The sequence below is a fragment of the Lynx canadensis genome, chromosome B1, assembly GCF_007474595.2.
Source record: "Lynx canadensis isolate LIC74 chromosome B1, mLynCan4.pri.v2, whole genome shotgun sequence".
Lineage (NCBI taxonomy): Eukaryota > Metazoa > Chordata > Mammalia > Carnivora > Felidae > Lynx > Lynx canadensis.
Genome location: NC_044306.2, coordinates 59,846,449 through 59,869,968, shown reverse-complemented (window position 1 = coordinate 59,869,968; position 23,520 = coordinate 59,846,449). Strand labels below are relative to the sequence as shown.

At 39.9% G+C, this 23,520-nt stretch overlaps 1 protein-coding gene across 2 annotated transcripts in view; it reads left to right on the top strand.

Moving 5' to 3' along the window:
• PALLD (palladin, cytoskeletal associated protein) overlaps window positions 1–23,520 on the top strand; it is a 408,346-nt gene that overhangs the window by 182,538 nt on the left and 202,288 nt on the right. For both annotated transcript variants that reach the window (XM_030312774.1, XM_030312775.2), the window contains exons 5-9: window positions 575–680; window positions 3,412–3,486; window positions 7,843–7,984; window positions 8,510–8,533; window positions 22,511–22,630. In XM_030312774.1, coding sequence (XP_030168634.1) covers window positions 575–680; window positions 3,412–3,486; window positions 7,843–7,984; window positions 8,510–8,533; window positions 22,511–22,630 — 467 coding nt within the window. The remainder of the gene's footprint in view (window positions 1–574; window positions 681–3,411; window positions 3,487–7,842; window positions 7,985–8,509; window positions 8,534–22,510; window positions 22,631–23,520) is intronic.

Sequence of the window (23,520 nt, the reverse complement as noted above, 5' to 3'; positions counted from 1 at the left end):
TAAAATAGACCACTAAAACCATGAACTAAATACAGAACCCTAACCCTAGGACTTTTTCCAGACATTTTCTTTTCTCTTAGGATTTCCAACATCAAACTTTAGGTTCTCTGATAATGGCTGAATTATATATAGCTTCTTTTCTCTTACCCATGTATTTATTTTGGTAAAATCTATAAGGCCCATTCTATGTATGTATTGACTATAGCCATTCTAACTGTAGGTTATGGTTTCCCATTTCTGAAGCACTTACAATTGAAGTGGACTGAGTACACAAAAAGAAACTGAAATATTCTCTGGAAATCTTTCAAAGAATAATTCCTGATTTTAAAAAGTCCTGGGACGCCTGGGTGGCTCAGTTGGTTAAGCGTCCAACTTTGGCTCAGATCGTGATCTTGCGGTTCATGGTTTCGAGCCTCGTGTCGGGCTCTGTGCTGACAGCTCAGAGCCTGGAGCCTGTTTCAGATTCTGTGTCTCCCTCTCTCTCTGCCCCTCCCTGGCTCATGCTGTCTCCCTCAAAAATGAATAAACATAAAAAAAATTTCTGATGGAACCCACTTGCCTTTTTATTTTCCAGAGCTCAAAAGAAAACAACTTCTGTTTCCTTGACAATAGGATCATCATCTCCAAAGACAGGAGTGACCACAGCTGTGATTCAGCCATTATCCATCCCTGTTCAACAGGTAAGTCCTTGTACCTGAAACCACAAGGAGTCAAACTCATTAGCAAACTTTGCGAAGCAGACTTCATGATTACAGCTTCAATTCCAACTAGTACACTCCCTGCAATATTTTCCTAAGTGGGAGCACAACGGGGGGAGGAAAGAAAACGGTAGGTAAAGTTCTTCCTTTTAAGCACTAAAAATAATGTTTAATCAAAAACCTATTACCAGTTAGTCAACATCTGCTTTCCCATTGGGAACATCTCTAACAGCCAATAACCTGATAATACGCTCTCTCTTCGAGCTATGACTATTTGATTATTCTTCCACAACTGTGCCCTCTTCCATTTAGCCTAATTTATTAGCTCATTTAAAATAGAAGCAAGAAAAGTTGACATACCAACAAAAGTTTTTCCAGGAGCTAAACATAATCATTAATTATTAATAATAATAATAATTATTATTATTATTGGCTTAACCAAGCATTTTTACCCTGCTTTTATTTCATTACAAGACTGCCATGTCCAAAAAAGAACAACAGTACAAACTACTGAGGTAATAGTGAGCTTACTTTGCAGATACAACAGGAATTTAAAAAAAAAATTAGAATCTTTAAATGTTTTAATTAGATGTATGTTACTTTGCCTTTGTGCTACGAAGTGTATATTTAAAAACAATACTCACAAAAGCCTTCCCCGCCCCCACCCTTGAAGTGTAAACTAATTCCTAACTAATCACTATGTTCTGTGAGCATCATCACCAGGCCTTCTATCTATTGAGCACTCAGGTATTGTAGAGTAATACTCTGGGATCTGTGGTATGTAGAAACCATAGAGAAGAGACATTTGAAACTTGAAAAGAACCAGCCAGTATAACTCACTTAAAGATGGTCTAAATATTTGTTTTAAATCCCTAAATCAGAGTGGAACCTATAGAAATATATCTGATTATATGTAGATTTTTTTTTTTTTGGTGTTCGCTATTTAAGTATTGATAAGTGATGGATGCTTAGTACCATGCTAGGCATTTCATTGGAGAAAAAATATCTGTCACCATCTTCATTCCCAGTTTATAATTATTATTAATTATGTAAATTGATATTAATAATTAAGTTTTTGCAAAAATAAAATAAAACCTACCGGAATCTTTCAGAAAACTCCATGAATATTGAGACTATGCTAATCCTATTTCCTATGGGGAAATAAGAAATATAAAAATATGAATATTGCAGAACACATTAAAAGCCTAAGAGCAGGGGCACCTGGGTGGCTCAGTCGGTTCAGCATCCGCCTTCGGCTCAGGTCATGGTCTCACGGTGAGTTCGAGCCCCGCATCGGGCTCTGTGCAGACAGCTCAGAGCCTGGAGCCTGCTTCTGATTCTGTGTCTCCCCTTCTCTCTATGCCTCCCCTGCTCACGCTCTGTGTCTCTCTGTCTCTCAATAATAAATTAACGTTAAAAAAATTAAAAAAAAAAAAAAGCCTAAGAGCAGAAAATATGTATTTACATATGTAAAACCATAATAACGTAAACAGTACATTTTAAGTGGTTTAAATTCTACAGGAGCACTAAATGGAAGGTAATCTAATCTATTCCGACAGTATAGGCAGGAGGCTGAAGGGCTCACAGAAACTCCGTTGCTTTATTATCATCAGCAACAGTCACATAAAATTTTAACACGCTGGAGCCAGATTGCCTGGGTGTAAATCCCAGCTCTACCACTTACTAACTCGAAGAGACCTTGACTAAGTGATGTAACCTCTCTATACCTAACTTCTTCATCTGTAAACTGAAGGTAATACCATCTATCTATCTCATAGGATTATCATGAGGATTTAGGGAGTGAATCTCCACATAACATTTAGAACAGCAGCTGGCACATAATAACTACTGTATAAGTGTTCAAATAGTCTATGCACATAAAAAGACAGTGAAAAGTGAAACCCAATCCTAAATCACAAGCCAATGAAAAGTCTTACAAGGATAATGAATAGGCCCTTTCCATCCTAGCATCTCTACAACTGCCAACATTCCTGATGACATCTTGTCATATTTAGACACATAATATCAGATCACTATCATCTCGGGGTAAGAAGCTAACAATTGCTTATATAGAGCAGAATAAACCCAAAGTGCTTGAAAATAAATGAATGTAGAAGGAGAAATCATTTCCATTCACTACTCTGGAATCCTTCTATTTCCCCAGAGATGAGTTCCATTCAGTAAGTATTTCAGCACCTTTATTTTTTTCATATCAAGAAAAAACAGTATCCTTCTTTTTAACTTCCTATAATTCCTTATATCAAAAAAGAGTTCAAGTTAAAAATAAGGTAGGGGGATGTTTGATAATTTACTCTCCACTGCCAGTAACTTGTGCTTTTAATTCAATGAATCCAGACCGTATTTAAAAATAAAATATAATGTCTGTGAGAACTTTGGAAAAGACCCCTGTGAAACCCCCACACACAGAAATCCATTTGGTAATAGCATTTAAAAGCTCATGGATCCCTAAGGAACCAGGGAGCTTGTACCTTGAATATCCTTTTGAGTAGAGAAGAGTAACAGATGTGAAATGAGGGTGTAGAACAATGTCTGTACTGTATGTAAGAGTAGACCAGCAAAATGATATATGGCGATGTTTTCTTTCCCTTGTTTCATTCATGTGGAGTGATCCCAATAATGAAAGGTTTCTTTAGCCCATCTGTTCAGCAATTTATATATTCAGAATTTGATCCCTGTGTCTCTGCTTTTTCAGGTTCACAGTCCAACCTCGTATCTCTGCCGACCTGATGCAACCACTCCTGCCTCCTTTCCTCCTATTTTTACAAAGGTCTGACATCTGCAAGTCTCATTCTCTGTGTTTGCTTTGGTCCTGAAATTCCATTCACATGGATTCACATGTGGCTTCATGTGGCAGTCTTTAAAAATGAAAACGAACAGATCAGTAGGCTGTCATGGTTACCTTTGGGGCTAAATAGGTATTTACCGAAAAATTGCTGGGTGATTATAATCTTGTGAAGGGTCTAAAAAATGTGGGCATGGTCAGTGACCTGATAGAGCTTACAATAGAGTGGGAAAGCCAAGACAGGTGGGAAAAAAGACAAAATGCTGTGTTTGAAATTGTTTGGGAGAAACAACAAGTTTTATAGAAATAAAAAAAAATGGGTAATAATTCAGTTTGTTCTAAGTTTGTGTTTTGCCTTGCCAAGCTGAATGACCTCCATTTCATCTGTCAACAGCTCAACTCAGAAATGGTTCCATGTAGCATATCTTCTCTCTCTTTCTTTGTTTTTTTGTCTTTGTTTTGTTTTGAGAAAATTACAAACCTTTATTGAAAGACCTCTAAAAAGGCCTAAATAAGTGAAGAGAAATACCATGTCTGTGGACTGGAAAATGGTCAAGAAATCATGACTCCCAGATTAATCTGTAAATTTAATGAATCTGGCTGAAATTCTAACAGGTTCCTTGTTTCATTTGTTTGTTTGAATTAGAACTTGGCAATTTGACTCTAAGATAAACCCAAAAATAGCCAGGGTACTCCTGAAGAAGGAAAATCATATGATGGTAAGGAAGGCAGGAGATTAGTCCTTGGAGATGTCAAGACTTTGTAAAAATATAGTAGTTAGGACAGTATGGTGCTCGCATAAGACTAGACAAATTGACAGGTAATCAGAACAGAGCCCATAAAGACACTCCAGTATTTACAGAAACCTGCAGACCACTGGGTAAAGAATGAATTCCTCAGGAGAGATAAAAAATATATATATATATTGGACTCCTATTTTATACTTTTTACAAAAATCTACTCCCAGTAAACTAAAGGCAAATGTAAAGAGCAAATCCATAAAACATGCAAGGCAGTGGAGAAGAGCATCTTGCTTGTCTTCTTGGAGGAAATGATTTTTTTTTTCTTCTAAGCCAGCCTGAATCCAGCTTTATTAAAGATCTTTCCATAAACAATATTTACTTTAAGACATGGCAACAAATGATATTTGACAACAATTTTGAAAGCCCCCTCCTGGATAGATTACAAAAAGAAAAAAAAAAAAAAGATTGTGTGAAACCTTACCAAAAACAGTGCCACTCTAGTAGTCCATGAAGTTGTCCTTCGTTGCTTAGAACAACACATGTTACCAAGGTGTGGATAATTCAGGTGCTGTGTGACTTTAGAGCTTTTTGAAAACAGCTTCACCAGATCATCACCAGGAAATCTGTTATCTGCTGTATTGCTACCCAAGACACGGCTGATTTTGATGGTGTCAATGCACCTCTTGATTTAAGTAGATAAAGAAGATGTGAGGTTTTGCTTTCCCTCCCCATGGTGCTTCACCACTGGGGCCTGGCATATGGAGATGTTAGGGAATTCCTCCTGGGCACCAAGAGAAATCCTTGAAAACTAGACACAAAACCTTGTTCCTCCTGAATCAGTGACATATTAGTGGTATATCCCCTTTCTCCAGAAGAAAACCATGAACCATACTGTGTGCCAAACACACAGCGTAGTAAAAAGAAACATAAAACAAACTTCTATATTTTTATAAAGGAATTCTATATTTTTATAAAGGAATCACAAACTATGGAGTGACTGGAAGCATAGAGCACCCCTCCCTGGGCATTTTCGGTGCCTTTTACCCTCTGTGTCTAGACTGTAGACCATCTCTGTTCTCTGTAGGATTGCTTTCTTCCTTCCTTGCATTTGCTTTCCCCTTTATCCCTTTGGGCATCTTTTCTCCCTGCTTTGCTGGGTCCTTTTTGGGCCTGAGCTTTGGTTTTGGAGGGGCAGGTGTAGAAAATAAATCTGCTGATCTCCTTTGTATCTCAAACTAGCTTTCCCTTTGTCACCCTTAGCATCTTTGGGGACATGATGGTGACAGTGAACGCCAGGTGGGCTTTGCCAGTTTAAGAGGTGCCTCCATCTATTTCCTCCTACTACTCTGGTAAAGATTCCCAGGTTTCGCAGCTGGTCAGAGGCGGAGCAGCACTTCTGCCTGTGGGCCACCGGGCTTCGCTTGGGACGGCAGAGCTGGCATGGACTGTGGGACTTTGGGCGGTAGGGACACATGAGAGACTGGGAGAGCAGCTGGCCTCATGTGGCATTTCTTGCTAAATAGTTGGACCCCTTCAAGGAATCGCAATATCAGGTGGGCTTGGTATATGACATGAGATACCCTTATATGGACCTGAAACACACTCAGGAGTCCCAAAGTTTACCGAGTGGGTGGTGCAGATTACCAAGCACAACTTCTGAATGCAGTTCTCCTTCAGTGCTCCTCATCATGTTCCTGCAGGTTCTCCTAGTGGCTCATTCTGCCTGGCTGTGGCTTTTCTCAAGATAAAAATGTTTGCTCCAGGGCGCCTGGGTGACTCAGTTGGTTAAGCATCCGACTCTTGGTTTTGGCTCAGGTCATGATCCTATAGTTGGGGAGTTCGCGCTCCCCATCAGGCTCTGTGCTGACAGTGTGGAGCCTGCTTGGGATTCTCTCTGCCTCTCTCTCCACCCCTGCCCCCCTCTCTTATTTGTCAGCATAAGTAAATTAAAAACAGAAAAAAAGTTTGCTCCAGGTGGAATCAGATTGTGATCCTGGAATAACTGGAGTTTTGACTCTTCAGGTCCTTGGCATCCTGCCCATTTTCTCTGTCTCTGACTCTCCAAAGTTTGAACAAAACCACACAATCCTAATAAATCAGAGTCTCTTTTGGTGCCTGAAAGGTCAAATATGAAACATATTCGTGTACCCTTTGAAATCTACCACAAGCAATTTCCTGGACAAGCCTGGAAGTGTTTAATAATGAATCCACACGACCTGGAGCCTGTGAGCAGCACTTTGCCTGCTGTGGTCCATTAAATTGGCTCTTCTCTGGACCCGATCACAAAGTGAAAAAGTCCATTTAAAACCAGAGATTTCCTACATTAAAAAAAAAAAGGGGGGGGGGTTGAAGAATGCAGTCAGAAGTAGTTAATAATCTTAACCTTTTTACTTAAAAAAGGCATTCTTGTTAACTACCGAAATTATCAAATGCCTTCTCCGACTTAGCACTAGATTCTCATAGTTCCTCTGCCAACCTCATCAACTTCAAGAATTTCCTTAGAGCTCTAACACACTCACCGAAGGCCATTTGCCACAATGCTTGTTTTTCCCAACAGGCCATTTGTCATCCCTTCAGATAATCTTAAATAAATAATAAACCGAAAAGACCACACAACTTCTTGATGTAAGTTTGTTTGCTTTTGGTTGATGTACAGGTGAATTGCTTTGTCATATTTGAATTATTTTAAGACTTCTCTATGACCTATGTAAGATCTCATGCTGTGAAGTCAGAAGTTTAAAAAGTCAAAAAGTTTAGTTAAAAAGTCAAAAGTTAAGTTTAAGCCATTGCTAGGTCCTCCTGGAGAAAGAAGGTAGGGAACCTATGGAAGAAGACTGGGCATCTTTTGATATTTAATAACAAGTATAAAAGCTTTTACCTCTTTGCATCTGTGAAGCCAAATTAACTTCTAATCCGTCGGACTGTAAAAATGTACTGGTCTGGAATTGGAGTGGGGTCCGGGGCAGCGAGGGTAATTGCAAAGGAAGAGGAAATGAAGGTCATGAAGGGAGATGTACTACGGGTTTTATTGTTTTACTCAGAACTTTAAAATGAGAAAATCCCCAAGCCCCTTGTGTTAATAAACCATGTTAATAAACCTGACGTAGGAAACCCATTGGCAAAGGTGTGTTGGGGGGTGGGGGGGGAGTACATGGAAAGTTGGAGCATGTGAAAACAAACGTATGCCTTTTTTTTCCTTCCTGTCTGGTTTTCCCAGGAATCTACGTTCATATGAAATATAATGGTTTGGGGAAGTTTGCATTCCACCAGCTGACTCTTAAATGTAGATAAAGGTAACAGGCATTACCATAAAATTCCATAAATATGAAGTGGCAATAAATTTGCAGAGAGACACGAAGTTTCTAGAGGCCCAGTAGTAAACCCTACTAATGTCATTACATGGAGATTATGAAAAGCTGACAACCAATGGGTTTAAAGGTGTTTCTTTTTATCTGAGTTAGTGGTAATTATCTTATGATGCAAGTTTTGCCTTTTTTTTTTTTTTTTTTTTCCGGGAAGCTTTGGAAGCGTTATTGTCTGTTGTGAAATTGTGGACATGTGCACCAGTCTAACAGGGAGTGTTTTCCTTGAATTTTAGGAACTGCAAAACATAGCTGCATCAGAGGGTCAGGTGGTGGTACTGGAGTGCCGGGTCCGAGGAGCGCCCCCTTTGCAGGTCAAGTGGTTCCGACAAGGGAGTGAAATCCAAGACTCTCCAGACTTCAGAATTCTACAGAAAAGTAAGGAGAGGTGCCCATTCTCCCACATTCATTCATTTTCTTCCCTCAAGCTTCCAAAAAACCAAGAAGGGTTTAGTCATTTGGATGAATTGGTTTCTATTTTTGGGAGAGTAGTAAGACCAGATAACCTGCAAATATGTGGGGTCCAGTGTATTTAAGCAGTGGTGGTCACTTGTGTAACCCTTTGAAGGTCTAATGAAAGTTGTATATACGTCAGAAAATGTTACAGACTTGTGAACTCAAAGTAGGGCAAATAATTTGAGGAGGAGTATAAGCCTCCTATAAGCCCCTCTATGGATTGTGGTTTATAAAACTTCCTAGTATAAGCTGTTTGTTACTGGTGGAATTTGGGTTTCTGTATTTCTAGAAATATAAATTGATCTATCACTTTACTCTTTTGTACTGTGGCGTTCCCTATATTCTGTAGACATGTCCTAGACAGAGAAAAGATAGGTGGATTTATTATTAATGGAATCCCGTTCTAATACTCTGTTGTGATTTATTTTTTCCTCATGTGGCAAACAGAACCTAGATCTACAGCTGAACCTGGTAAGAAGCTTTTTCTTTTTGTTCGTTGGTAACGTATCTTTGGGGTTTCAATAGTTCTTTGTCTCAGTTTTAAAGCCATAAGCAGAACAATGTTTTTGCAGTTCGCTGGAAATACGAAACCCCCTTAAAGACAATATCTTCTTTATCATGGGGTGTGTCCACTGCATTTTACATCAACTTCTTTATTAGTAAAACATTAAGTTCCATTCAGACAAGAAGGTCAAGCTCAGTGGTTTAAGGCTTTTTTAAATATAGTCTTTTATATTCAGAAAGCAAAGCAAGTTAATAAAAAAAAAAAATCGTCCTAAAATTCCAGTAGAAAAGAACCATCTGCTACATACTTTCGCTAACCAAAGCCCAGGAACAGCTCGACCCTCCAGCTTAGAAATGCGTCTCACATGAGAGCAGCCCAGAGATGTAAGCAAAACTGACCACCGGTATTTCTCATTTATGTAGCCTGAGCCATAAACTTGTACAGTTCTCCCAGCATGAAGAAAGTCATCTTGCCCTAGGATCTCTCTTAATTACCGGGTCATTTGACCTCATCAGAGTGCTATGTTATCCGGAAGCGCCAGATCCAACTCTTCTGCTTCAGACTTCGTGGATATTTATGACTCCTCATGAACTAAAACAACATTTGAAAAAGAAACAATAATGTTTCTCTGTGTATTTTACAGGACGCCCACCTCAAGAGTACTTTCTTTTGTGTTTCTCCCTTTGGCAAAATTACAGTTTTCCTTACTCCTTGCCAAAGGTTGAAAAGCTGATTTGTGCTTTTCTCCAGCTTTGAGCAGCTTCTGCCATCATGTCCCTTAGGAGCCATGGCTTTGCTCTGTCCCTTCTTTGACAACTTGAAAGTTCTCAGTGGGCTACTGCAGGTCAGGTTACTATGGTTAGTCCCGGACCTCTCACATCCGAGCATTGGGCGATTAAAAGTAGGATGTGATCCTTTTAGGATCCAAAGGTTAAAGGGTACTGAGTAGCATCCTTAAGGAACAATTGGAATTGATCTAGTGCCTTCTTGTCATGATTACAACCAGAGATGTTGCCCCACTTAATGTGTCAGTCACCACACCAAATACTGTAGTCACTTTCCAAAACATAGAAATAGACAACTTCATATTCTGTGATAGGTCTTTATATAAAATTGCATCTTGGGGCACCTGGGTGGCTCAGTTTGGTAAGCGTCCGACTTCGGCTCAGGTCATGATCTTGCTGTTCGTAGGCCCCATGTTGGGCTCTGTGCTGACAGCTCAGAGCCTGGAGCCTGCTTCAGACTCTGTGTCTCCCTCTCTCTCCACCCCTCCCCTGCTCACACTCCGTCTCTGTCTCTCTCAAAATAAATACTAAAAAATTACAAATTAAAAAATTGCATCTTGCTGGTTCCCTGATACATGGAACTTCTGAGACTCCATCTGCTGCATGAGCTAAGATGTTAGGGCACATCTTGTGTTTACTATTTTAAATAGACTTATTGATAGATATAAAAGTAGGAGCCAGATACCTCTCTATCTACAAAAAAAGTTGATGTGAAAAAGTCATGGGCAGTTTATATCTTACGATACTTTATGTGCAAATAAAACTGAAGTTTTGAGCCACAAATTCTAAAAGCATTATTACTGGAACAGATTACTGCTTTTGATGTTGTGTTGTGGATTTTGTGCAAATTCATGCAATTCTTTTTCATCATGTTGTTATCCCTTGTTGTTACCTATAGAGGTGATGATGATTTATGAAATATCTCCCATGATCTGTGTTGGAAATTCATAAACTAACCATCATCTGAAAACTCATAACACTGGTTAGAAGCTGCATAGTTTAGTTTCTGAGTACATATGTATTTGGAAATTGAAAATACTCAATATATTGGCTAAGAAGGAATAAATTTGGGTGTGGAGGGAGAACAGAAATGTCTGCTACCACCCCCCCCTTTCCATCCTCTTCCGTTTTATCCCTCAAACTACGAACTCTTTTTCAATTATGATTTTCTGTTTTGCTTCTAGCACAATCATGATTTGATCATGATTATTTAATAAAATTAGTTCTTAGCTTGGTGGATAAAATGACCTCTAGACATACATCGGTGCCTTTTTAACATGGCAAAATCATGAAGAAAAGAGCAAGATAATGAGGGGAACTTCCTTTTAAACTGCATATCCTAGCAATATAAGTTTCTCCTTTCATGTTCACTGAATTTTCTTATTTTTCCCCCTTTAGTCAGATCTGGAAGCATTTAAGAAAACAGGGGTGCCTGGGTGGTGCAGTTATTGAGTGTCCAACTCTTGATTTTGGCTCAGGTCATGATCCCAGAGTCGTGGGATTGAGCCTGCTTAAGACTGTCTGTCTCCCTCTCCCTCTCCCCCTCCCCTTCTCACAATGTCCCTCTCTCTCTCTCAGAAAGAAAGAGAAAAAGAAAGAAAGAAAGAAAGAAAGAAAGAAAGAAAGAAAGAAAGAAAGAAAGAGAAAGAAAATGGACTCTTCCATTCTAAGCACAATAATAGAATTTGCTGAGAACAAATATATCTTGGTACAGAAATATGTCAACGAAATCTGTCAATATAAGAAAAAAGGGGTGTCTGGGTGGCTCAGTTGGTTAAGCATCCAACTTCGGTTCAGGTCATGATCTCGTGGTCCGTGGGTTCGAGCCCTGCATTGGCCTTTGGGCTGACAGCTCAGAGCTTCAAGCCTGCTTCCGAATCTGTGACTCCCTCTCTCTCTTCCCCTCTCTTGCTTATTTGTTCTTTCGTTCATTCTCTCTCTCTCTCTCTCTCTCTCTCTCTCTCTCTCTCAAAAGTAAATAAACATTGGGGCGCCTGGGTGGCGCAGTCGGTTAAGCGTCCGACTTCAGCCAGGTCACGATCTCGCGGTCCGTGAGTTCGAGCCCCGCGTCAGGCTCTGGGCTGATGGCTCAGAGCCTGGAGCCTGTTTCCCATTCTGTGTCTCCCTCTCTCTCTGCCCCTCCCCTGTTCATGCTCTGTCTCTCTCTGTCCCAAAAATAAATAAACGTTGGAAAAAAAAAATTTTAAAAATAAAAAAAAAAGTAAATAAACATTAAAAAAATAATAGAAAAGAAAAAAAAACTTGTATACAGTCAGGAGCTATTAAAAACAAAACCCGTGTGGCGTTGGTGGCTCATTTGGTTAAGTGTCTGACTCTTGATTTTGGCTCAGGTCATGATCTCAAGGTTCATGAGTTCAAGCCCTGCATCTGGCTCTGTGCTGACCACCTGGAGCCTGCTTGGGATTCTCTTTTTCTCCCTGCCCTTCCCCTGCTGTCTCTGCCCTTACCCCCTTCTCTCTCTCAAAATAAACATTAAAACACACACACACACACACACACACACACACACACACACACACACAGCTAGTTTTCCCTGAACCGATAATTTCTCCACAATTATATTTATTACATTACTAGAATTGCTCATTTCTCTTTTATGCCAGAGCATTAAAATGCTCTCCATCAGGGAATCTACAATAGGCATGTAGTGTCAAATAAAATTCATGATCATATTTTTTAAACAAAAAAAACCCTTTAAACAAATGAATTCAAGTGGACTGCTTCTGTGAGCTGCTGCTGTGAGAACTTCAGAACAAGCAAATGTTAAAATATAATTTGTATTTAAACAGTATTTTGGCATGCCTGACAAAACTAAGTATGATTCTGATTCTTTTACTAGTAGCCAATTGTTTTCCTTACCCTGAGCTTAAAGTTGACCATTGACATTGTTGGGGGAAAAAAACCCAAAAGATATTTTGAACTGCTTACTTTCCTTAAATGACCTGATTGGCTATCCATTAGGCCACTGAACTATTCAACTGTATAAAGTGGATGCAGGAACTGACTTCCCTGATCCCCGTTTTTTAGCCACTGTTAAGTGGAAAGCAGAAAAACAGACATGACTACAGTACATCTGAGGAAAGAGATAAATTTTATAGGACTAGGCCAGTGATGTTTTCCAAATGCTAAAACATAAATAGTCTTTGAAATTCAGGAACATATCTGAGCATTTGGGTTTTATTACCCTCTCTTCCTACTCTCCAGTCCTCTGACACATTCACTCTTGCTCTCTCCTCCCTAGTTGGTGCTCAATCTCTCTTTTCCTCTCTGCTTTTCCCTACTTCATTCTTTTTATCTCTTTATGCTTCTTCCCTTTTAAAATCATGCGTTAGAGCTATAGAAATGAAATTCACTAGTACCTAGATATAGCCCCATTAGGGATTAGATATTCAGATAAAAAAAGGAACCACCAGATTCTCTCCTAATGCATTTGAGAGACTGAAACAGGTTTTTCTTGTCACTACTGTGTTGTATCTGTCTAATGTGTTTTACACTCCCTTCTCTGTCTAGACAGAAGTCGGCTTGCATCACAAATCTTTTCAGACTGTTTTGTGAATTAATAGCTAGTCAGCTTACTTAAGACCAACATCCGTTTGTCATATTACCTGCTCTGGCCTCTTTCCTTGACATTCTGACTTTATACTGATTGAATCCTTCAAAGACTAGTCTGGGGTGGAGGTGGTGTGGAGGGCACAGAACACTCATTTGACAGCTGTTAATACTCAGGCCCTTACTCAGCTGTCTGGATGTAGCCACAAACTGTATTGAGTTACTTCTATAGCATTGTCTGGTGGTATGCGAAATTAAAAGTCCCGTGTCTTGCTGGCTGGGAAGTTACACTTATAAAAATATGATGCCTTGTACTTTCAGTATAAATCTCTGCTAACCAAATGCCACCCATCATCTTAGGTCTTCTATAATAGAATCCATGTTTTGATTCTGTGATTCAGAATGTGAAGTTAATTATATTTGTTAGATGTACTAAGGTGCTGAGTTGTAGGACAGCAATGGTAAGGATGTTTGAGATCCCAGTAGATTATACATAGTTAAGAGCTTAAAGGTTAAACAAAGTTTAAACACAAGTGGATTGTGTGAAACCTGTGATTCTCAAACTGTGTGACGAGGTGCCCTGGGGCACCACACAGATTGACAGAGGTACTGTAATGTTTGAAAATTTTAATGCAAGTACAATGATACTCAGCATTTGATAGACACAGCTATTAGCTTGAAACAGTTCAGGGTTTCAACATGAGGTCACTCCACATTCTTTTCTATGACATCATATCTATGTGAAACTGTGTTTTTGATGTGTACATGTGCTAAACAAGTAAGTGCCACGTGAAAATCAATGTGGAACATGAAATGAGGCTGGCTGTGTCCCATCTGATCTCAAGAGTTCTGCAGTACCCAACAGATGCATGCATTCATTAGTTAGTAATTGTGGTTATTTAAGAATAAAATAATATTTTTCTTTCAACTTATATGTGTTTTTTTCAAATAGTAACTAACTTGTTAAGACCTAAGTACTTACTATATTCTTTCAAAATAACTACGTAACAAATGAAGGTATATATTTTGGCTTAGGAGCATCATAAAAAAAAAAAAAAAAAAAAAAACTATTACTGAGACACTTAGGATCCCATGGAACAAGAAAGTTTGGTTTAATCTTTTGGGAGAGAGGCACATTTGAGAGTGCATCAAAAAGGAAACTCAGTGACTCTTAGAATTCTAAATTCTCCATGATCTTACTCCCAGTCATCTTCTGCACTGACCTTCTAGAATGCTGGCCTGTGAGCGTTTCCTTTCCAGGCAGAGCCTAAAGGACTCCTTTCTGGGCAATCTGAACATCCCAAGAGAAACAAAAAATCCATATGTGTGATATGGGAGTTTTTCCAACAAAGAGGCCATCTAGATCACCATACCGGGAAGGCCAGAGTGGGCAAGCTCCTCTGTCTTCCTCTGAGCATCTAATCAACTCAGAACCATGTCAACGAAAAGAGAGGAAAGACCTCTGAAGAAACCTGCATCATGGATGATCTAGAAGAAAAGAAGCATCTTCCCTGGAAAGCAACTTGAATAAAACAGACTTGCAGAGAGAAGAAAATGTAAAAACCCAACCCTCTTCTCAGATAAGAAAATCAGCGCATCCAAAAAGTGAAATTGAAAATGCTTTAAGAAGAGGGGAGGAACATTCAGAAAAAAGCTCTTAGAATGGAAAGCTGGTAGCAGAAATAAAAGTTGAGGAAATGTTTCACAAAGTAGGGCAAAAAGACAGCAAAGGACTATAAGAGCAAAAGGTAAGAAGAGTAGATACACTAGAGAACCTGCTTAAGTAGACTACACCTATATATTGGAATCCCAGAGGAGAGGACAAATAAGGGGACGAGATTATCAATGAAATATTTTTTTAATTCCCTAAACTGAAGGTAACCGTTCCCAGATTGAAAGGACTCACTGTGTGAACAGTGGATGAAGATAACTTCACAGCAGTGTGCAACATGAAATTCAGAATATCCAGGACAAGGAGATGATTCTGACAGTGCCCAGGGGAAAAAACATGAAGGCACATAAAACAAGATCAGAATGGCTTCAGACTTCTTAGTAGTCATGCTAGACATGAAGAGACAATGAAGCAAAACCTTCAAAATTCTGAAGTAAAATTACCTCAAACTTAGAATCCTATACCCTGCCATACCTTCAATTCTTTGTGAAGATACAGTCAAGAGTTTCCAGACTTGCAAGGTCTCGGAGGTTTTCCTCCACAACTCTTCAGGTGGGATGTGTTCTACCCAGCAAGAGAACTCCCCTAGAAAGAGGAAAATGTGGTGGATGGGAAGCAGGCCATCAAGTGCAGATGAGAGCCAAAGGGAGCCCTGCAGGAGGGTGACAGCTGGGCGTCAGGAATGGAGGATAGTTCCAGATTGGAGTTGTGGGGCACAAGAGACAGACACACTGAAGTTTTCAGCACTAAGAGCTCATCGCCACTGCTTCCTCCTTTACCCTGATGACAGAATGGCAGGGTGGCTGGCCTGTTGTGCTCTCCCCTCCCTGCACAGCCTCCTGGTTCAGCTAAGAACATTCATTTCATCCTCCCTTCTGCCACCGTTCTCACTTGTTCTGGTGCTGAGATCTGGAAGTTGGTCACGTTGAACTTAAAAACAGAAAGCATGGGGACACCTACTTCCCCAGCGATTTGTGCTGGCTGTCCAGTTCCTGCCCACACTTAGCCCCACCAGACTTCCTCATGGAGGTAAGCCTTAAGGTTCCCAGGACTCATTCAGGATTACTTGTCTGCCGATTACTCCTGTGGTGGTTTTTGTAAACATCATGGGGAGGTTGAAGCCAGTTTATACCCCAAGATAGTTCCTGTAAACTTTTTCTGACAAGTTTGCCTTTTCTTTGCACAGTAAGACTTGTGGTTAGGACTCAATTTTTAAAAACTAAACACATTTTTTGAAGGATACAAATACAAGAAACATAATCAAAGGACGGATGATCTCAAAAGAAGGGGGAGGATTCAATTGGGGAGGGCATGGGGGCATTTCTAAAGTATTAGTAATATTTTATTTCTTAGACTTGATGGGTGCACAGGGGTTCATTTTATTGTTATTCCTTAAACCGTGCATTTAAAATATCCTCTATATATGATACAGTTTGCAATTGCAAAAAAAAAAAATCCTTTATGAAAATTTATGCAAACATTACGTTTACCAGCACTGAATCTCATCTTGTTGATTTTAACCCAGACTCGTTTTTATCAGTTGTGTTAGATAAACCCACTTGGTTTGGAAGGTAAAAGCTGGATTTCTTTTTAGTTAGGCTGGACTCCAAAGGCTGGCGGGGAAGCTATGAAAGAAGGCATTTTATGAAAATGTCCCCTTATCACCCAAAGGACATAAGTAATGTTATCCTTGCTGCCTCATCATTTTATAAGGTTTGGCAAACAAAGTTATTTGTATTTAACAAAGTGTTAAGTACGTCCAAAAATTTGAATGAAACTCATGGTTGAGTTCTGAGAGATATTTACATGATTAAGTAATTTTTAGCTAACTATAAAAAAAAGTATCACCAGTAAGTTTCCAATTTAGTAATTTATCACATGCCATCCAATCAAAACCTTTCATCTAAGAAAAATGGATTAAAATGGATCATAGAGCTACTGGTAATTTAAAATTTTTCCATTTTTTAAAATGGACAGTTTTTTAAATAGATAAGTAAGCCTCTAACCACCTTTGTTGGAGATAAACAGTCATCTCTTGACTTCCATTTCTGACCAGAATGTATTTTACAGATGTCTTAAAGGACTTTGTTCAAATAAGATGCTTCCAGATGAAAATGCAATATTACAGCCTAGCTCATCTCATTTCCTCATGGCTTTCTTCATTTTGGTCGTGTCAGAACCATACAAGCCATGATGCTTACTTTCTCTGAACAAGATGTGAGCCTGGTGTCACTTTGGGACGAAATTTTCCAAGAGCAGAAAAGCTAAACAAGCTCTGGGGCATTTGACTAAAATTTTATCTAGTACAAGTCACTGAGACATAGCAGTGTGTGAAGATCACTAGAGGAACATCCCAATGATTGTCCTTCTGTGGTGGTGGTGGTGTTCAGTGAGGTTGTAGCCTTTTCTAGAAGTTTAGTCAATCTGTACGTGACTATACGTTTATGCAATGGAAGTTTTCCTGGAAACTCGCATACAATGAGTTTTATTCAGTCAAATGTGAAACAGTCTTTTTGTAAAGCAAATGTTTACTTTTTTCCTGGGAACTAAATTTCATTCATACATTTATTCAAAAATATTCACAGAGAGATGCTGACAACATGCCAACAGACCAAATGCTTTCCATGTTCACAGGGGCTGTAGTCAAGGTACCAGAAATGAACATGCTAATTTCACAAAAAAATTATTTATAGGTGTGAGAGCTGTCTCCCAGGAGAGTTTGCCATCCAAAAATTACAATATAGATGGTGGATCTGACCAACTCTAATCAAAAAAGACTCCTCTGAGAAAATCATGTTTAGGTGGAAGCATCAGGCTGAGGGCTTAGAGATGGAAAGAAATGTGGCTTTGCAGGGAGAGCCAGAGTGCACGAAGCTCAGAATGAAGGAAGGAGAGAGGCACAAAAGGAACCTGGCAAGTAAGCAGCAGCCTGGTCATTTAGGGTTCTGTGACCACATTGAGGATTTGTAATCTGTCCCCAGAGTCATGGAAGGATGGGGTGATGATAAAATTTCATTCTCAAAAGTGCCCTATGGTTTAGAAGGGGTAATTATATATAGTAGGTCAGAGTGTTTTTTTAATGGCATAACTAAAAAATCACAAAATCATAGGTAGCATAAGGAACTTTAAAATTGGCAAGATCATCAACTCCAAAACCACTTTACATCATCCCTGCTAGATAAGATTTTATCCTGTTTCTGAATGTAGATTTCAAGGCACAGAATTATGTCTATGTTTACAGTTAAGGCATTCTCAGGCATGAACTGGTGATGGAAGTTTCTCCAAGTGTCTCCAGAAACTCCATCTTTCTAGGTATGAATAATCCAAGGTTGAGAGAAGACCTTTCCGGAGAACGCCAAACACTGGGGAGATAGTGCAGGACTGAGGCAGTGGCTCCCTGGGCAGGATGCACCTCGGTGCAGCTGAAAGCTGGGAAGCCTTCATGGCTTCCAGCAGCATCTGCTACAGGGGACAGAGGTGACCTACCGTAAGCCCATCTCTCAGAGGGCTGCCAGTATATGAGGGTTTTTTTTTCCCCTCAAATCTCAAAATATTAGGCTGTTTTTCTTCTGATGCCAGAATGTCCACATTACAAGCCCTTTGACTGGTCTTATATCCTATTCCAATTTATCATTGAAGACACACAGCACATCTCCTTGTGCAGATGAATTTCCTATTGAATTACTTGGGTAGTGAGAGTAATTAAAATTTTCAGATTCAGAAAACTCCTTGTTTCCTATCTTAAATCTTTCCTTACCTCATTTTACACGGAGTTCCTTGTGCCCTGAACCAGGAAAAAATGCAGAACTACTAGAGAGGCCTTGTCCTCTGAGGGGGGAAAAAAAAAAAGCTTGCTCATAGGAGGCAGGGTGACAGTCTTCCGCATTTTGACTTTAATGTTAATTAACCATGACCTTGAGAAAATCACTTTAGAACTCACCTGAAGAAATGAGAGATTTGAGCTAGACAACTCCAAAATCCCTTATGGTACTAATATCCTAAGTTTTACCCTTCTTTGGTTAAGTACATTTTTTTTCTTTCTGTTTAAGTACACTTTTAACTCATTCTGTAACCCTGTGTATTTAGTTATAAAATTTCCTATCCCGGGGCACCTGGGTGGCTCAGTCAGTTAAGTGTCCAACTTCGGCTCAGGTCATGATCTCACAGTTCGTGGGTTTGTGCCCCACATTGGGCTCTGTGCTGACGGCCCAGAGGCTGGAGCCTGCTTTGGATTCTGTGTCTCTCTCTGTTTCTCCCCCACTCACATTCCCTCTGTCTCTCTGTCTCTCTCTCAAAAATAAATAAAGCTTAAAAAAATTTTTAAAAATTTCCTATCCCTTGTACCTTTCTAGATATATCTCACTTTCCAAATGATTACTCTTATATGAAGCTCCAACTTGAATTATTTCCACACTTTCTATCTTCCTTTTCTTTTCTTTTTTAATTTTTTAATGTTTATTTTTGAGAGAGAAAAGGAGTGAGTGGAGGGGAGCACAGAGAGAGGGAGACACAGAATACAAAGCAGGTTCCAGGCTCTGAGCTGTCAGCACAGAGCCTGACGTGGGGCTCGAACCCACCAACCGTGAGGTCATGACCTGAGCGAAAGTCAGACACTCAACCGACTGAGCCACCCAGATGCCCCTCTATCTTCCTTTTCAATTGGAAGGCCAACAATTGTGTACAGTACAGTAAAAAAACAAAAACCCCACAGGATTACCTCATGGTTTCTCTTATTCTCTTGTTTTTCTTCTATTCAGTGAACTTTTTAATCAAATAATAATTGTGCACTTCACATGTATCCATATCTCTCAAACCTTTACCTAAAGCCACCTTCCCCCCCCCCCTTTTTTTTAATGTGCCAGACACCTCTGTCAGAATTTATTGGTGTTTATTGAGCCAGGAGCTGTGCTAGGTCCTATAGAGTATTTTTCAAGCTGCTGATCGTGACCCATGAAAGCAGAGGACAACCACCATTATTTTAAAGAAAATAGGTACACTTCATATAATCTTAAATATTGTTTTGAGTAATGTTTACGTTATACACGTGTATGTATGCATGGGACTGGCTTAGGTACAAAATGTATTTTCCCCCTCTGTGGGTTGCAATAAAAAAAATGTGTGAAATCCATTTTTGAGGGCAAAGTTTTCCATACTTTTCTGAAGATAAAAATAAACTGCAAAGTGTCTTTTTGTGTTGTAAATCCTTGGCCCCACCTCAAGTATACTGCATCAGAATCTCTAGGGGAGAAGAGAGGGTTAGGTAATCAACATGTTTAACAAGCCTCCCAGGTGATTCTTATCTAATGGGTTTGGGAAACCGCATCATGATTCAACATTCAAAAAATTAATAATCTGCACCCAACCTTATAAATAGCCCTCCTTCCTCCCTGTTGCAATAGCCTGATCTTATTGAGGAGCTAAGACATGCAGTTGAATTTAAATAATAATTATATCTAGATCTTTGTGTATGAAAGGCCAGATGTAAGGTATAAGTAAAACCAGAGTAATGCAGAGCCCTGCCAGTTTCATAGTTGTCATTTATTTTTTCTTCTAGTTTTTCATCTTTTTAAATAAAAATTGCTGATTTAAAAATACCAAAATACTTGAAATATACATTGCATTTCATAGTTCCACCATGTATTCATGGTGTTTTTCCAGTTTCCAAGATGCATCCTGAGACAGGGAACCTTTTACACTGATTGAGACAAAGGTGAGCAGAGGTGAGCATGCCTGACTTCATACCTACCCAACCCATTACACCACAACTCCTGTTTTATGAGATGCGGTCATAATTTGAGCACGATTTATGGAAATACATTATTGAAATGATAAAACATAGTATATTACCTAGGTTACCTATAGCCCTTGTAACCTGCAGTTAGCACTTTTTCTTCCAGTGTTTAAAACATAAAATATGCTTTGAGACAAATTTGCTAGTTTTTATTACTGATAGTTGAAAGAAGGTACATTATTCTACAAGTCTCAAAAGTTTGCCTTTGTGGGCTGTCAGAAAAGGAGGTTGGAAGAGAAATATTTTCTCTTCTCCATTTACATCAGTTAGCTATTGCTCCCCAGGACAGCATCCCCTAAATGAGTGGCTTAAAGCAGCAACTATTCATTTAGTTCATAATTTTGGGAGTCAGCCATTTGGCTTGGCCTCAGCTGGGCAGTTCTGTGGTCTGCACCAGGCTCAGCCAACCTCAGTTGGACTAACTTGCTCCGGCTGTGGTCAGCTTCCAGGTTGGCTGGGAAGGAGTTAGGTTAGGATGGTACCTGTTGAAATGGCTTACCTCTGCTCTTTGTAGCTCTTCCTCCAGCATACCAGCATAGTCTTACTCACCTGGGACTTCAGTAGAGCTCCAAGAGATGGAGCAGGATGACCAAGGTCCCTTGAGGCTTTGGCTCAGAACTGACCAACGATATCACTTCCACTGCATTCTAGGTTAAAGCAACTCACAAGGCCAGCTGGAATTCAAGGGTTAGGGCAACTAGATGGTGCACGTGATGGAAGGGCTTGCCAAGTCACATTACAAAGGGGCGTGGATGCAGAGAGGAGGTTAATTGAAGCCATTTTTCTAGAAAGTCTACTGTACAAAGTCTTACCCTACCTACATAATATGGGAATAATCGATAGAGTGTGGGAATCAGAAAAATATCAATTCTCTTAACATTTGCCAATATAATCTTTATCTTACTGGTAAAGCATAGATAAGTATTCAACTTGAAATTAGTTAATACATTCTAGATCTAGCTTCTTTCTAATGCTAACTGGGAGGGAATATGTACTGGCAACAAAGCATTTACCATGTGCCAGGCAGTGGCCCAAGTGCAACGTATAGCCTGTCACAGGAATAGGTGGTTGGTGGGAGTGTGGAGTCTGGAACTTGACTGGGCTTGATTTCTAATTTTGCCACTCATAAACCAATTTGGGCAAACCAATTTGCCTTATTGTGCTTTAGTTTCCTATCAATAAAATGGGCTTATAATAAATCTAAATTGTAAGGTTGACAAAAGGCTTAAGTCTAAATCTATTTTCAGTGCTGATAACTGTACCTGGTGCCTGATGAGGGCTGTGTAACCATCAGCTGTTGTCACGGTCATGATCATCATTACCCACAGTAACCCTGTGATGCTTAATGCTTCTTAATTTTATGAAGCATGATTAATACCCTATAGGTAGGTTCTGTTATTTTCTCCTCCAATTTACAGAAAGAATGTTGACGTTCAGGAACGTTGACCAAAGTCACAGAGGCAAGATACAGCAAGACCCTTATCCAAGCCCTGACAGCTGGTTCCAGAGTCTGGGCTTTTCACGCTCTACAAGTGCAAGACTGCCACACTGTGTAATGGTAGCTTCCAAAGTAGTTGTCCATAGGCCCAACATTTACATATTTTGTTCTCCCCCCCCCCCCCCCCCCCCCCCCGCCTCCATTGTCAGCATTTCAGAGAAGGTTGATTTTCCCCACTAACTGCTTTTCGGTTGAGCAGATGTAAAAGGCAGCTGTGTTGTAGTTGAAAGAGCTTCCACACATACTGAACCTAACTAGCTGGAGGAGAATGGAGCTGGAATCTACTGAGCATCTCTCACAAGCCAAGTGCAGAGATACACCCGTTGCAGACATCTCCTTTCATCTTCACAGATACCCCGTTAGGTATACATTATCCCCAATTTATAGATGAGGAAACCAAGGCTGCTCTTGTCCAAAAATCACAAAGCGCAGGTCTGACAGCAAAGTTTTTGGCGCTACACTGAACTGCTAAATTAAATGTAGAGAGTCTATTGTGAATAGTAGGTAAAGAGATTCTACGCCAATTGTTGCCTGATTTGTTTGTTTTAGAAAGGCAGGGTGTCCGACTTCTTCAAGGTGACTTCATGGTTTCACTCTGATGAGTTCTTCTGTTCTCTTCACTTCCAGAGGAGATCTGTACCCTGGTTATCGCTGAGACTTTCCCTGAAGATGCAGGGGTCTTTACGTGCTCCGCAAGAAATGATTACGGCTCAGTAACCAGTACTGCCCAGCTGATTGTCACCTCAGGTATGTGAGCAGTAAGAGATCAACTGGGTTCTGCTCCCTAGCATTTAGTGCGTGGCTCACCACAGCAGGAAGAACTACCCCCAGAGGAGAGCTCAGCCTTTAGGAATGCCTGCTGCCACTCCAGGAGTTATCCTGACAAACCAACATCTGGTCAGGAAACAAAGGCTTTGTGGGGAGAGGGCGTAGACATGGAGATGAGGAACAAAAAGATAATGACAGTGCAGCAACTGAACACACATGGGGCTGTTTTCTCAGTCATGCAACTTGGTCTTGGAAACAATGGATCTGGTTTCCAAACATCCGCATACAACCTAGAATCATGCTGACATCAGAAGGCCACCCCTGCATCAGAGGCGCGGTCACTGCTGTCAGCAGTTCCAACTGGAGAGCCGGTACTCATACAAACAAATCCTTATTTAAGCCTCGATTGAAACTTCTGAAAAGGTAATACAAGATAAACCTAATGTAACCCGGAGAAGCCGTAAAGATCTTAGAAATGAAATTATCATTGAAAGTGGGCTATAACTCTGATATGAAAAACTGAAGCAGTATATTATACTGTTGAAACCAATACGCAGAACTGCTTGGATATTTTTTAAAACTCAGAAGTGTACCACTAGCAAAGATAACATGAAACGGCTTTTTCCTTTATTTTCTTAGAACTTTACTTGATTACTTTCTGCTATTAGTAAGTAGCTTCACTTTAGTTCGCTTTTTTTTTTAATTTTTTTTAACATGTATTTATTGTTGAGAAACGGGGACAGAGCATGGTCATGGGAGGGGCAGAGAGAGGGGGAGACACAGAATCCAAAGCAGGCTCCAGGCTCTGAGCTGTCAGCACAGAGCCCGACGCAGGGCTCGAACTCACAAACTGTGAGATTATGACCTGA